This window comes from Dromiciops gliroides, chromosome 3, assembly GCF_019393635.1.
Source record: "Dromiciops gliroides isolate mDroGli1 chromosome 3, mDroGli1.pri, whole genome shotgun sequence".
Lineage (NCBI taxonomy): Eukaryota > Metazoa > Chordata > Mammalia > Microbiotheria > Microbiotheriidae > Dromiciops > Dromiciops gliroides.
The window spans coordinates 69,232,849-69,245,993 of NC_057863.1; the positions used below are offsets into that span (position 1 = coordinate 69,232,849).

Here is a 13,145-nt window from a genome sequence, read left to right on the forward strand (position 1 = left end):
TGTTCTGTCCACCACACTGTGCTACCTCTTCTTAACTGAAATTACTGTCTAGATTCTGGTTCCTCAAGTGGGTAGTTAAGATTAGGTTTTAGGGCAGTAAGATCTTCCTTATGTGTATTCTCTGGTTTTTACCTGAGTTTCTTTGATGAAGATATAATTATATTTATATAGCACCTATTTCGAAAAACTTTGTATCAAAAGTATTTATCAATAAACATTTTGGCTATCTTTTTTCCCTTTGCTTTTCCTTCCTTTCTTACTTAACTCAAATATATAAAAATACTAGTGATCATCTCTTTGTAAAAGTTAGTGATTTGGGGGTGTGCCTTTGTCATTAGCCATGAAACCTTCCCAGGGGTCTGGTAGCTTTGGCGGAGTTCTCGGGAGCAGGACTACACAGAAGGAAGTCAACAGGCAGTTCTCTTACATAGAAAATCAGGTATGTTAAACTGTTTTAAAGTACTGAAATCTCATTATTAACAACTGAGGGTTAAAAAACAAAACAACTGAAGGTTTGTCATTTCTCAGTGTTTTTTCAAGGTAGTTGAAGGAGATACATATTTAGGTAATGCCCTATTATCATAAATCTCCTTCTAGGCATCCATTTACTTATATTTTAAACATTGTGTACATAACATTTAAACAATTTACCACACATTTCACTACCTAAATAAGCAGAGTATAAATTGAGCATTTTCTTAATAAACTTCATTGTAATTATTCCTTACTGTACTCTGTTTCAATACGATATTGCTTTCAAAGTTATTTAGTCATGTAAAACTGCTTTACGCCGAGTATTGTTGGATGATTTTGTTTTTAATATTTTTCTCTCTTCTAGCTGACAGACTATCATCTCTCCCTTCTTGCTGATGCTGCATCAGTATGCTTTTCTTTAGCAGCCTCCATCTTCCCTTCTAATTTGTCATCACCACTCTGCTGTGGACTGAGAAACCAGACCACTGAGCTTATTAAAAGTTTAAATAGGTTCTGAATGGGGGCCTGAGAGGCTTTCCTACAAATAGAAAGTACGTTAGTTTATTTTGGGTTTGCAAATAGTTTTTGCTTACTCTGGTGTTTTCCATTACCTACCACCTGTGTTCCAGGTAGTGGAGATGACTTGATGAGTGACCTCCATGAAAGCAAGATACCCTGAAATTGATTGAAAACTGTAGTATATGCTCTCCTATATATAGTTTAGCCACTTAATCTATTTTTGGAAATTTGGTGGTCTTTGTTAATATTAAATATAGATATGAATATTAATCAGATAAATTTATTCTCTTTCTTCATGTAGTCACAAGTTAATTTGAGAATAGTTTTTCACAGAAGATAGGAAATTATTCTTCATGGAGAGGTCTCATACTTAGAACTTGAAAAGAGAATCTCTTCTAGTTGTTTCCCCAACTACTATGGGTTACACCAGTCAGTTTTTCTTTGGTTATTTCAATTCTGGCTTCTCCTGTACAAATCACTGGTGCTACTTCTGCCAGTGTGCCTTGTGTTCTTCACCTATTTTCCCTGGTGAATGTCTCCTTTCTTTTTCTCTTCCAAATCAGAATTCTATTTGAAGCTTGCCTTAGGCATTATTGGATTCTTTGTCAACCAAATTGGCTAGTGCCACTCTTTTCTCTAATCTTTGTTGGTCTCCTTTTTCATTCTCTTGGTCAAATGTATTTTTTCCAAAGCCTACTTCTTTATCCTCTTCATCCACAACATTCCCCATGTCAGCTTTGGTCTGTGAGTGTCAGGATTCTTTCTTTTTATCTCTCATATGTGCCCTGGAAATGCAGAAATTTACAAGCATATTGAAGGAAAAGAATTGCAAACTTGGACTTTAAGCATCTTTGATATAATTTTATTAGTTCCATTTGGAGGCATACTTATTTCATATGGATTGCTTTTCTTTTTTTCTTTTAGACTCCCTCAAAAAAAGCAAGTTTGGAATCCAAAGATGATACTACGTTTCGAAAAGTTCTTGGTAATCCAGGCAGAGGATCCACAAAGACCCCAACAGGAAGTGTAATGACTGGGACCCGAGTAAATACTTCTCTGACTTCTACTTCATCAACACCTTTAAGAACAGGGTTATTAGAAAATCGGTATGAAGGCTATTTCCATTAACGATTAGTCATCAACTGTATGTATTTACAAATTTGTTTCATTCTGTTCTAAAAGAATACCGTAACTGTTCCAAAGTTGACATAATCTTCAGGTAAGATTAATGTTTGGAGAAGGGTCTCGAAAGATAGGAAAAAGTTCAGTGTAGACATTGAGCTATTGTAGTACATTAGAGATGTAAGCAGTTTGCCGTTTTTGCCTTGGTTCACTTAGCAGAATTTTAGTCAGTGTTTGTTTAGGACGTGTGCACGTAGCAGAGAATTGGGTATTGTCAACAACAAAGGGGGCTCTTTAGAAGCTGTTTTGAGAAAAGGCTGAAGATTAAAGAAAGCCTAGGACAACTTCTTGGGATTTAAGGGTGATATTGAGGAAGCAAAGATACTTGATTTTTTATCGTCTCTGCTAAGAAGGATGATCTTTGGACTGTAAAGGGCAGGAGAAAAGTGTTTTGGTAAAGAGCTGAAACTCAAGATAAGTAAAGTTATAGAGAGAGTACATAGCTGTCGGAGATGAATTCAAGTCACCAGACTTGAATGAACCTTACATATCCTATGGCTACGAAATAAGCTATTAGAGTGTTTGCTAAACCAATTCTTTGATTCCGGAAAGATCACGAAGAATGGGAAAAGTGCTCTGGGACTTAAAAAGAGCAAATATCTCGTTTTGTTTTGTTTTGTTTCTTAAGGGAATGTAGTCGAATCTGCAAACTACGGACCAATAAGTTTGGTTTCAGTATCTAGCGAGCTTTTAGAGGTATGAGCATCGAGAAAGGGAAACAGCAAATTGGTAATGCCGTGCTACCTTGTTCCCTCCCCCCACTAGATTAGGAGATCTAGGGAATATAAAACCTAGTTTGCCTAGATCTCAACAAAACATCTGACGAAATCCTGTGATGTCCTTGTCACAGGACTGAATAAGATAGGGGTTAATATAGTGTAATCAGATAGATTCAAAGCTAGTTGAATAACTGGATCCAGAGAGTAATGACTAATGAATCAGTGTCAGCTTTGTTTTGTTGCAAGTTCAGTATTGGTTGTATGATTTGGCAACCAGAAAAGGTAACGTGATCAGAGGCTCCTTTAAGATACACCTCATTTCCAGGGTATGGGAACTAATGATTATGCTATAGTCTGGTCTAAATAGAGCACTTGTTGAGTGTTCTGTTCAGACCTTGTTACCATCTTTTAGGAGGACCTTAATAAGCTGGAGAGTCTTCCGAGAAGGCAGCCAAGAAGCTGAGACTAGGCACCAGTCCACATGAACATCATATGAAAAAACGAAGTACTTTTCACTTGGAGAAAACCAGGGAGATGTCTTGGCTGTCTTCAGATATTACAATGATTGTCCTGTAGAGCAGGGATTAGGTTTGTTCTACTGATGCTCAGAGGACAAACCTGGGAGCCGTGGATAGAAGTCATGGCTGTTTGTTAACATGAGGGCTGTTCAGAAATCCAAGGGGCGCCATTATAAGAGATCTACAGGGCTTCAGACAAAGGCCAGCTAAACAGGAGCTGGAGTGGCCTAGAGGTGATTCTGGTACGGGCTGAGTTAGATGACCTTTGGGGTCCCTTCCACCTCCAAGAGACTGAAATGGCAGACATCGTGATCACAGGAACTATCCTTGAGGCCACCAGGAATGACAGTTTTGAGGGTATGGATGGTGCAGTGTCTTGGTTTTTAGAATACTGTTCTCTACATCCTGTAGGAATGAAAAGAGAAAAAGAATGCTATCAACAGGGTCAGAGATGAATGAAGATTACCCCAAGGAAAACGATTCATCATCGTAAGTCGTCACGAAAGCCTTTGTGGTGTTACACTCATGTTTCTTACCCCAGTAGTTGCATCCCCCGGGGAATACAGTACAGATGGTTAGGGAACTAAACAGGTATTAGGTGGTGGTATCTAAAGAACAATGTGGCAACCGCCGCCCTCTTGTTTTGCCAGTGCCAGGAGGGGGAGAGAGCACAGGTATAATGCAATAGATAGAGCACTGGATTTGGAACCGGAGTACCAGGCTTCAAACCTAGGGTCTGCTCTGCTGATGATCTCCTCTGTTGACCTCGATCAAATCACTGGACCTCTAGCCAAGCCTCCATTTCCTCAACTGTAAAATAGGGGGTTGGACTGCTCTTACCTCTGAACAGATTTTTAGTAGTGTTCTTTTGGAATTATTATGCACAGTTTTGTTTTGTTTTTTGGCAGGGCAATGAGGGTTAAGTGACTTGCCCAGGGTCACACAGCTAGTAAGTGTCAAGTGTCTGAGGCTGGATTTGAACTCAGGTCCTCCTGAATCCAGGGCCAGTGCTCTATCCACTACACCACCTAGCTGCCCCTGGAATTATTATGAAAAGAGGAAAAGGGAGATTGGAGGATGGAATATTATCATTTAACCTCTATGAAAATTGTTGCCATTTATTAAATTGGGTTCATATAGCATATGGAGATTTTAGGCAGAATTTCATAAACTTGAACAAATGGTATCCATCCTTAAGCATTAAGCACTGGGGATAAAAGTACAAAGCAAAAACAGTCCCTATTTAAAAAAACAACAACCCAACCTTTATGTTCTAATGGGGAGGGGTAGCTAGGTGGCACACTGACCCTGGAGTCAGGAGCACCTGAGTTCAAATCCAGCCTCAGACACTTGACACTTACCAGCTGTGTGACCCTGGGTGAGTCACTTAACTCCCCAAAACAAAACAAAACAAACACATTCTAATAGGGGAAACAATGCATACAGAATAAAGAGAATAAATAAAAAGTAATGTCAGAGGGACATTAATGTCATTTTGGGGGGGTGAGCGGGAAGGGATCAGGAAAAGCTCCATGGGGCTTGAGTAGCATCTCCAAGGAAGAGGGAAAATTATGTCAGAAGTAAAGAGGTGGTGAATTCTGGGCACAGGAGATGGAATACTGTGGGTCTGGAAGAGACAGAAGGCCAATTTGGCTGGATCAGAGGACAGGAGGAGGAATTATGTCTGATGAGACTGGAAAGATAGGTTGGTCAGTGCAAAGGGTTTTACAAACCAAACAGGGATTCATATTTTATTCTAGAGACAATAAGGAGTCACTGAAGTTGGCTAAATAGGGAAGTGTCATGGTCAGAACTATACTTAAGGAAAGTAATTTTGACAACAGTGGGTAGGATGGGCCATCGTTGGGGAGGGAGACCAATTAGACTACTGACATGATCCAGGTCTGAGGTGGAGGTGATGAGGGGACTATACTAAGGTGGTGCTGATAAGAATAGAAAAAAGGTATCTTAAATGGGAACCTTGTTGTTACTCTTTTTTGTTGTGTCTGGCTCTTTGAGATCCCATTTGGGGTTTTCTTGGCAAAGATATTGAAGTGGTTTGCCATTTCCTTCTCCAGCTCATTTGACAGATGAATAAACGGAGACAGAGTTGAGTGACTTGTTCAGGGTCACACAGCTAGTAAGTGTCTGAAGCCTAATTTGAACTGAGGAAGATGATGCTTCCTGACCACAGTCCCGGCACTCTTTCTATTGTGCCACCTAGTGGCCATTCAGCAATTTAGCAGTGATGACAAAAGATGGAAATAGTAAATCTTGAAGGGCTTATAGAAAGACAGGCTCACTAATACATTGTTAATACAGTTGTAAATTGGTCCAGTCATTCTGGAAAACAATTTGAAATTATGCTTACAAAGTGACTAAAATGTGCATACCTTTTGATTCTTAGAGCCCACTGAGGCAATTGCCCTAAGGGAATCAAAGATGGAAAGAAGGGTCTCACACAATAAAGGTTCCAATAACTTATTGCCACCCCCACATAGAACCTTCTCTTCTTTTTTTTCTTTCTTTTTTTTTTTTTTTGGGTGAGGCAATTGGGGTTAAGTGAATTGCCCAGGGTCACACAGCTAGTAAGTGTTAAGCGTCTGAGGCTAGATTTGAACCTCAGAACCTTCTCTTGTAATAAAGAAAAACAAGCAGAACGAATTACCACAGCAATTCTAACATTCTGTACCTATAGTTCCCCGCCTCTTGACCCAGAAGAGGAAAGTGTGTTTCATCATCAGTCCTTAAGAACCAAGCTTCATGAACTGGCAAGTCTTGAAAGAACTGTCACCAATCACGTGGAAAAATGCTCAGAGAAATGAAAGTTAAAACAACTTAGGTTCTACCTGATTCTTCTCAGGTGAACTAAGATAACAAAAGATGCTGGCTTATAGCTGTCATTAAAAAAAAAAAGTATAGCTGATAGGATAGTGGATTAGTCCAAATTTTTTGTAAAGCAGTATGGAATTATAAATAAGAGTTGCAAAAAATATTTTGTTAGATCCAGTAGTCCCATTATAGGGCTATTGATATGAAAAAAGGCTTATCTATATAAAAATATTCCAGCAACACTATTTGTTATATCATAAGCCAAAAACAAATGGTTCTTTTATTTTTTTGACTTATTTAAAATTTTTTAATTATCAAGCATTTTTTTTCTCCCTACTTCTGAAAAAAAAGATATAGAAACCTTTCTATCAAATAACCATAGTAGAGCAAAACAAACTCCCACACTGGTTATTTTCAGAAATTTCTCATCTTGCCTTCAGTCCATCAGTCCCTGTCATGACATCATTGGATCATCTGGAATCATGGTTGATTGTTGCATCTATCAAAATTCTTAAATCTTTCGGAAGTGTTCATTTATTACAATATTGATATTATATTGTATTTACTTTTGATATGTTAAGGAAAGGGGTTATTTTAATCATTCTCATTTGGGTCACTTGTATGGACCAACAGGTTACTGCCCAGCCTCAGTATCTCCATGTGCAAGGTAAGGGAGTTAGTCTAGTTGATCTCAGAAACTTCCTCCTTTACAATATCCCATCCTCATCAAATACTTAAAAAGATGAACGAATCTTTGCATGCCAGTAATATTTGGTGTAAACTTCTTATGCCTAGGAACAATAAAGCTATGACAGATCCTTCAAGGAAGTATTTAAACAGCAGCAGAGAGAAACAGCTCAGCTTGAAACAGGCAGAGGAGACTAGAACATCAGGTAAGTAGTCTTTAGATAATATAAAGTATTTTTGAAAACACCAATCTATTAATGTCATTTTAGTTCAATAAACATTAGTTTCATTAAGTGTCTAATGTGTGCCCGTTAGTTTTAACCCTTACAAGTTGTACCATTAAATTAAAAAGTTGGCTAGGAAAGAAATTAATGCTACTCACTCATTAAATTTATGGATCCTTTATGACTTTCAGTTATTCACATTTTCTCCAATGCCCATTATTGTGATAATTGAAAACTATCTTGAAATCAACTTTGTTATTGTAGGCTTTTTTGTTTGTTTTTTAGCTACTCAAGACTTAGGCCAAAGAAAAAAAGTTTAATCAGCTTTTGTCATGCTTTACCATTGTTTCATCTAGTGAAATATTCATATACACAATTGCTGTTTAAGACAGGTACATTGCTTGAGCAATTATGTTAACTTATATCTTTCCAATATTAAATGGCAATTTCAGAACTGATTTTCCCTCTTTTCCCCCTGTTTACAGGGCTTTTGCCCCTACAATCATCATCCTTTTATGGTAGCAGAGCAGTATCAAAAGATTACTCTACTGGAAATTCCAACCTAGACAGGTATGTAATAATTCTTAATGTTTGACCTACAAAGAACTTGTAAACTGTGTGTTTATTCAGGACAATAAGCCTTGGATTTTATTGTGTATTGTATACATTTTGAGTGAAAATAAGCAGTCATAACAATTTCTTTTTGTTTGTTTTTTAAGTGATAAACGTTTTTATTTATAGTTTTGAGTTCCAATTTTTATCCCTCCCCTCCTCCTCCCCTCGCTGAGGCAGTAAGCAGACATGGGTTATACAAGTACAATTATGTAAAACATTACCACATTAGTCATTTTGTACAAGAAAACATGAATGAAAGTGAAAAATAGCATGTTTCAGTCTGTGTTCCATCAATATCAGTTCTTTCTTTCGAGGTGGATATTATGTTTCATCAATAGTCCTTTGGGTTTGTCTTGGATCATTGTATTGTTGAATACAGTTGTCATTCACAATTCTTCATCAAACAATATTGCTGTCTCTATGCACAACGTTCTCTTGGTTCTGCTTACTTCACTATACATCAGTTCATACAAGTCTTTCCAGGCCTTTCTGAAATCATCCTGCTTGTCATTTCTTATAGCACAATAATATTCCTTCACCATTATATACTATAGCTTGTTAAGGCATTCCCCAATTGATGGGCATTCCTTTGATTTCCAATTCTTAGCCACCACAAAAAGAGCTATTATAAATATTTTTGTACAAATAGGTCTTTTTCTCTTTTGGGGATGTCTTTGGGATATAAACCTAGCAGTGGTATTGCTATAGCCCTTTGAGCAGAGTTCTAAATTTCTCTCCAGAGTGGTTGGATCTTTTCAAAACTCCACCAAAGGGGCAGCTGGATGGCGCAGTGGTTAGAGCACCGGCCCTGGAGTCAGGAGTACTTGAGTTCAAATCCGGCCTCAGACACTTAACACTTACTAGCTGTGTGACCCTGGGCAAGTCACTTAACCCCAATTGCCTCACTAAAAAAAAAAAAGTATGCAAAACTCCACCAAAAATGGATTTAGCGTCCCAGCTTTCCCACATCTCCTCCAACATCCAATAGTTTCCATTTTTGTTATATTTGTCACTCTGATTGGTCTGAGGTGATACCTCAGAGTTGTTTTAATTTGCATTTTTCTGATCAATAGTGATCTAGAGCATTTTTTCATATGATTATAGTTATCTTTGATTTCTTTTGATAACTGCCTGTTTATATCCTTTGACCATTTATCAATTGGGGAATGATTTGTATTTTTATAAATTTGACTCAGTTCTCTATATAATTGAGAAATGATGCCTTTATCAGAGATATGTTTCAATATATTTCAATAATTTTTTTTTTTAGTCAGGCAATTGGGGTTAAGTGACTTGCCCAGGGTCACACAGCTAGTAAGTGTTAAGTGTCTGAGGTCAGATTTGAACTCAGGTACTCCTGACTCCAGGGCCGGTGCTCTATCCACTGCGCCATCTAGCTGCCCCAATAATTTCTTAAAATAATGAAATTGATAATCATAGATTCAGAATTTTTGTTGTTGGAAATTACCTTAGAGACCAGCTAGTACACCTTTCATTTTACAAAAGAGGAATCTGAGGCTCAGAGAGGAGTGATGATTTTTTACAAAGCCACATAACTGTAGTTAGGGACAGAACTGGGATTATAACTCAGTTCTCCTGACACCATGATAGTGCTTTTCCCCCTGTGCCATGATGCCTTGAAACTCCATCTTACTTAATACAAAAAGACTATCCCTTCAAAGTCGAGTTGACTTGAGTTACAATTTTGAGCCACATTTTGAAAAAATCTGATTACAATACTGAAAATTCTTGATGAAATCATAGGAAAATCAGGTATGTGTGTGAAATGACAAGAAGGAATGATTACTTGAGAAGCATTTGAAACAGAATTAACATGTGAAAATACTCTATATACTCATATACATGTGAAAATACTCTAAGTTCCTGAGCATTATCATCAATAATATTAGTGGTTTAGGCAGTTTTCTATTGCTTTGGAAATTTCTAAAACTTAAATGTTTAGTATCAGATCAACATTTTTATTTCATAAGTTGTAAAGTACAATCACTCAATTCACAAGTCTCACCTAGAAACCATTTAAGAATAGTTTTGTGTTTATATTTGGCAAACCAGTTGCGCTTTCCTGAAGTATTTTTTGCTATAACAAAAGATGTTTTATTTGGTGAATCGGCTATATTTTATTAGAATGCATTCCAAGTGGTGTTTTTCCATGAACCTGCTAGTCTGTTCAATTTCTTGGTCATATAAAATGGTCCAGTTGAGGTATTACTTCATGTACTTCACCTCTCTTGTTCATCAACTGACTGATCTATCCTAATTGATGGAACTTTGTTAGGTGACTAGGATTTCTGTGAAAATGTCTCATTTTAGGCAATTTTGAGGGTTATTTTTCTGTATGTGTGTTTGCTTTGTTTTGTTTAATTATTTATTTATTACAGGGCATTGAGGGTTAAGTGACTTGCCCGGGGTCATACAGCTAGTAAGTGTCAAGTGTCTGAGGCCAGATTTGAACTCAGGTCCTCTTGAATCCTTTATCCTCTGTGCCACTTAGCTTCCCCCAATTTTGCTGTTGTTTTTAAAAAAAAAACTGGGGGCAGCTAGATGGCGCAGTGGTTAAAGCACCGGCCCTGGACTCAGGAGTACCTGAGTTCAAATCCAGCCTCAGACACTTGACATTTACTAGCTGTGTGACCCTGGGCAAGTCACTTAATCCCCGTTGCCTAAAAAAAAAAACAAAAAAAAAAACAACTAATCCTTGACCTTGCAAAAATTGCTTGGGAAAAAAGCAACTGGGTCTGTTTGTTGTTTATGCTTTTCTTTAGGACTAGTGTTTCAGGCCAGACTCCCTCTGCCAAAAGGAGTTTGGGGTTCCTTTCTCAGCCAGCCCCTCTCTCTGTAAAAAAACTAAGGTCTAACCAGGATTATACTGGATGGAATAAGCCGAGAGTCCCTCTTTCGACTCACTCACAGCAACAGTTACAAGGGTAGGTGAAGAATTTTCTCTTTTCCTATTCTTTAGTGAATCAGCTGAAGAAAATATGTGATTATTAGCATAAGGAAAGAATACAGTTTGGGGGAAAATTATATGTATTTTAGTGAAAGCTTTAAACACTTAGATACTACCCACAAAATCTGTAAGAGTAATGTTGACTTTCCTTTGTACTGCCTATCTTAATTTCTTGGCCACAGTGGCCAAAGCTTATTAACTTTCACCTGCTGCTGCCACTGGGTTCATTCTTTGAATATGCAAGTTTTTTTCCTTGCAACAACCCTCTAAAGAGTAAGAGAAAAAATCTGAGAAGTTGGAATTTGCCTAAACTCATAGCTGAGAAAGTTTTGAAACTCTTGATCTTCTGACTAGAGTCCAGTGTTCTATTCACAGTGTTAGGAGAGAGCCACCTCTCAATTCCTGGGTCTACAAAATTTGGAAGGAAAACTCAACTGAGTTTTCAATGTATTTGTAGTAGTATTTCAGCATGAGCCCTTGCACAGTTTTCAAGTAATATTTCTATCTCTTATTTTTCAGCTTTTCAAATTTGGGAAATACTTGCTATATGAATGCCATTTTACAGTCCCTGTTTTCACTTCAGTCATTTGCTAATGATTTGCTTAAGCAAGGTATCCCATGGAAAAAAGTACCACTTAATGCACTTATCAGGTAACTATTATTCTTTTTTTTTTTTTTTTTTTGGTGAGGCAATTGGGGTTAAGTGACTTGCCCAAGGTCACACAGCTAGTAAGTGTTAAGTGTCTGAGGCCGGATTTGAACTTAGGTCCTCCTGAATCCAGGGCCGGTGCTCTATCCACTGTGCCACCTAGCTGCCCCAGGTAACTATTATTCTTAAGTAAAATATCGTTACTCTATTTTTGTGGGGGGGGGGGTGGGGTGGGGGGGGCAATTGGGGTTAAGTGACTTGCCCAGGGTCACACAGCTGGTAAGTGTTAAGTGTCTGAGACTGAATTTGAACTCAGGTCCTCCTGAATCCAGGACCAGTGCTCTATCTACTGCGCCACCTAACTGCCCCCCATTACTCTATTTTAAAAGTACTGCTGTGTTTTCTATCCTTTCTGTATATTTTTTTCTCTTGCATGCTAATAGGTTTTTTGGGGAGGAATGGGGGGCAGAGAACCTTGTGGTTGAGAAACATATATTTGATATTTCTCAGAGGCTTCATGTGTGACTTTAAGAATGTCTGATAGGCAAAATTTTTCTGTTCTTTTGTTAAAAAATTGCAAGAATTTACATAGGGAATGGCCATTTTCACCCAACTTAAGAACATTTTCTTTTCACTATGGTTTATTTTACTTTAATTTGAAAATCTTTTTTAACAAGTAATTCCCTATTAGAGAACTTTGTAACTTAGCTTAATAATAGAAGATTTTCTGAGGTAATTAGCCAGCACCTTTGACATTCATTTTCAAATATAAGCTAACTGAATTCAGCCAGTGAGAGGGAGGTGGAATCCAGAGAAGATCAAGTCAGAAAGTGGAGCCATGATGGCAGAGAGCTAGGAAGCAACACATTGAGCTCTTCTATAGGAACTTGAAATAAATCTAGAAAATGCACTAGACTGAGACCTCATGGGAAAATCCAGAAAAAGTCCCAGCATGTCCTTTGTCCAGCCTGGCTGTCTGTAGACACAGAAGATGGGGTTTAGAAAGAAGTCCACTGCACAGAGCACTCCAGCATCCAGGAGATGCTCTGCACCAGGTAAGAAGAGGTCCCACACGCACACTGGGATACTGGAATGAGGACAAGTGCCTCCTGCTAACTTCGTTGCCCACTACACAATTTGGGTCAGAGATCCAGGAAGGAATCAAATGGGGACTTGCACAACGTAGTGGCTTTTCTGGATAAGGAGGCCTTGGGCAGTGTTCAGAGAAAAGAAGTTCAGAAGCCAGGAACAGCAGGTGTAATGCTGGGTCTCACTTCAACATCTAGCCCCACTTACAGAGGAACAGAGCAGGAATCCAACACCATAAGGAAGCTTATGGTTTTGCTACTTTGAACAAACAGAGCTTTCTAGCTGGCTGATGAAGTAGAGTCTAGCAGAACTTTACTCTTGCTCAGACCCTAACCCAGGTCAGGAACTCCATAACTCAGGTGGGGGGGCGGGGCAGCAATCAGACTTTGCCCCTGATCAGACCACTTGGGAGCACTGAAAGTTTGCCTCTGAGTACCTTAATATTCCAAGAAAGCAGCAACAGGACCAGCCTAGACCTTCCCTTCAGAAATGCTGCAGAATCCAGCCCTAACATCAATTCCCTGGAAAAATGGGCATGCAAAAAAAGAATCCCACCATAATGAGCTATTGTGGTGGCAGGAATGGTCAAGATACAAACACAGAAGAAAATAACTCCAAAACATCTATAAGCATTGCCTCAGAGAAAAACACAGCTTAAGCATAAAACTC

At 38.3% G+C, this 13,145-nt stretch overlaps 1 protein-coding gene across 6 annotated transcripts in view; it reads left to right on the forward strand.

The window, feature by feature from the left end:
- USP37 (ubiquitin specific peptidase 37) overlaps nt 1-13,145 on the forward strand; it is an 82,598-nt gene that overhangs the window by 15,375 nt on the left and 54,078 nt on the right. For all 6 annotated transcript variants that reach the window (XM_043997025.1, XM_043997028.1, XM_043997024.1 and 3 more), the window contains 7 exons: nt 339-439; nt 1,918-2,099; nt 3,824-3,901; nt 7,040-7,137; nt 7,641-7,725; nt 10,554-10,715; nt 11,258-11,389. In XM_043997025.1, coding sequence (XP_043852960.1) covers nt 339-439; nt 1,918-2,099; nt 3,824-3,901; nt 7,040-7,137; nt 7,641-7,725; nt 10,554-10,715; nt 11,258-11,389 — 838 coding nt within the window. The remainder of the gene's footprint in view (nt 1-338; nt 440-1,917; nt 2,100-3,823; nt 3,902-7,039; nt 7,138-7,640; nt 7,726-10,553; nt 10,716-11,257; nt 11,390-13,145) is intronic.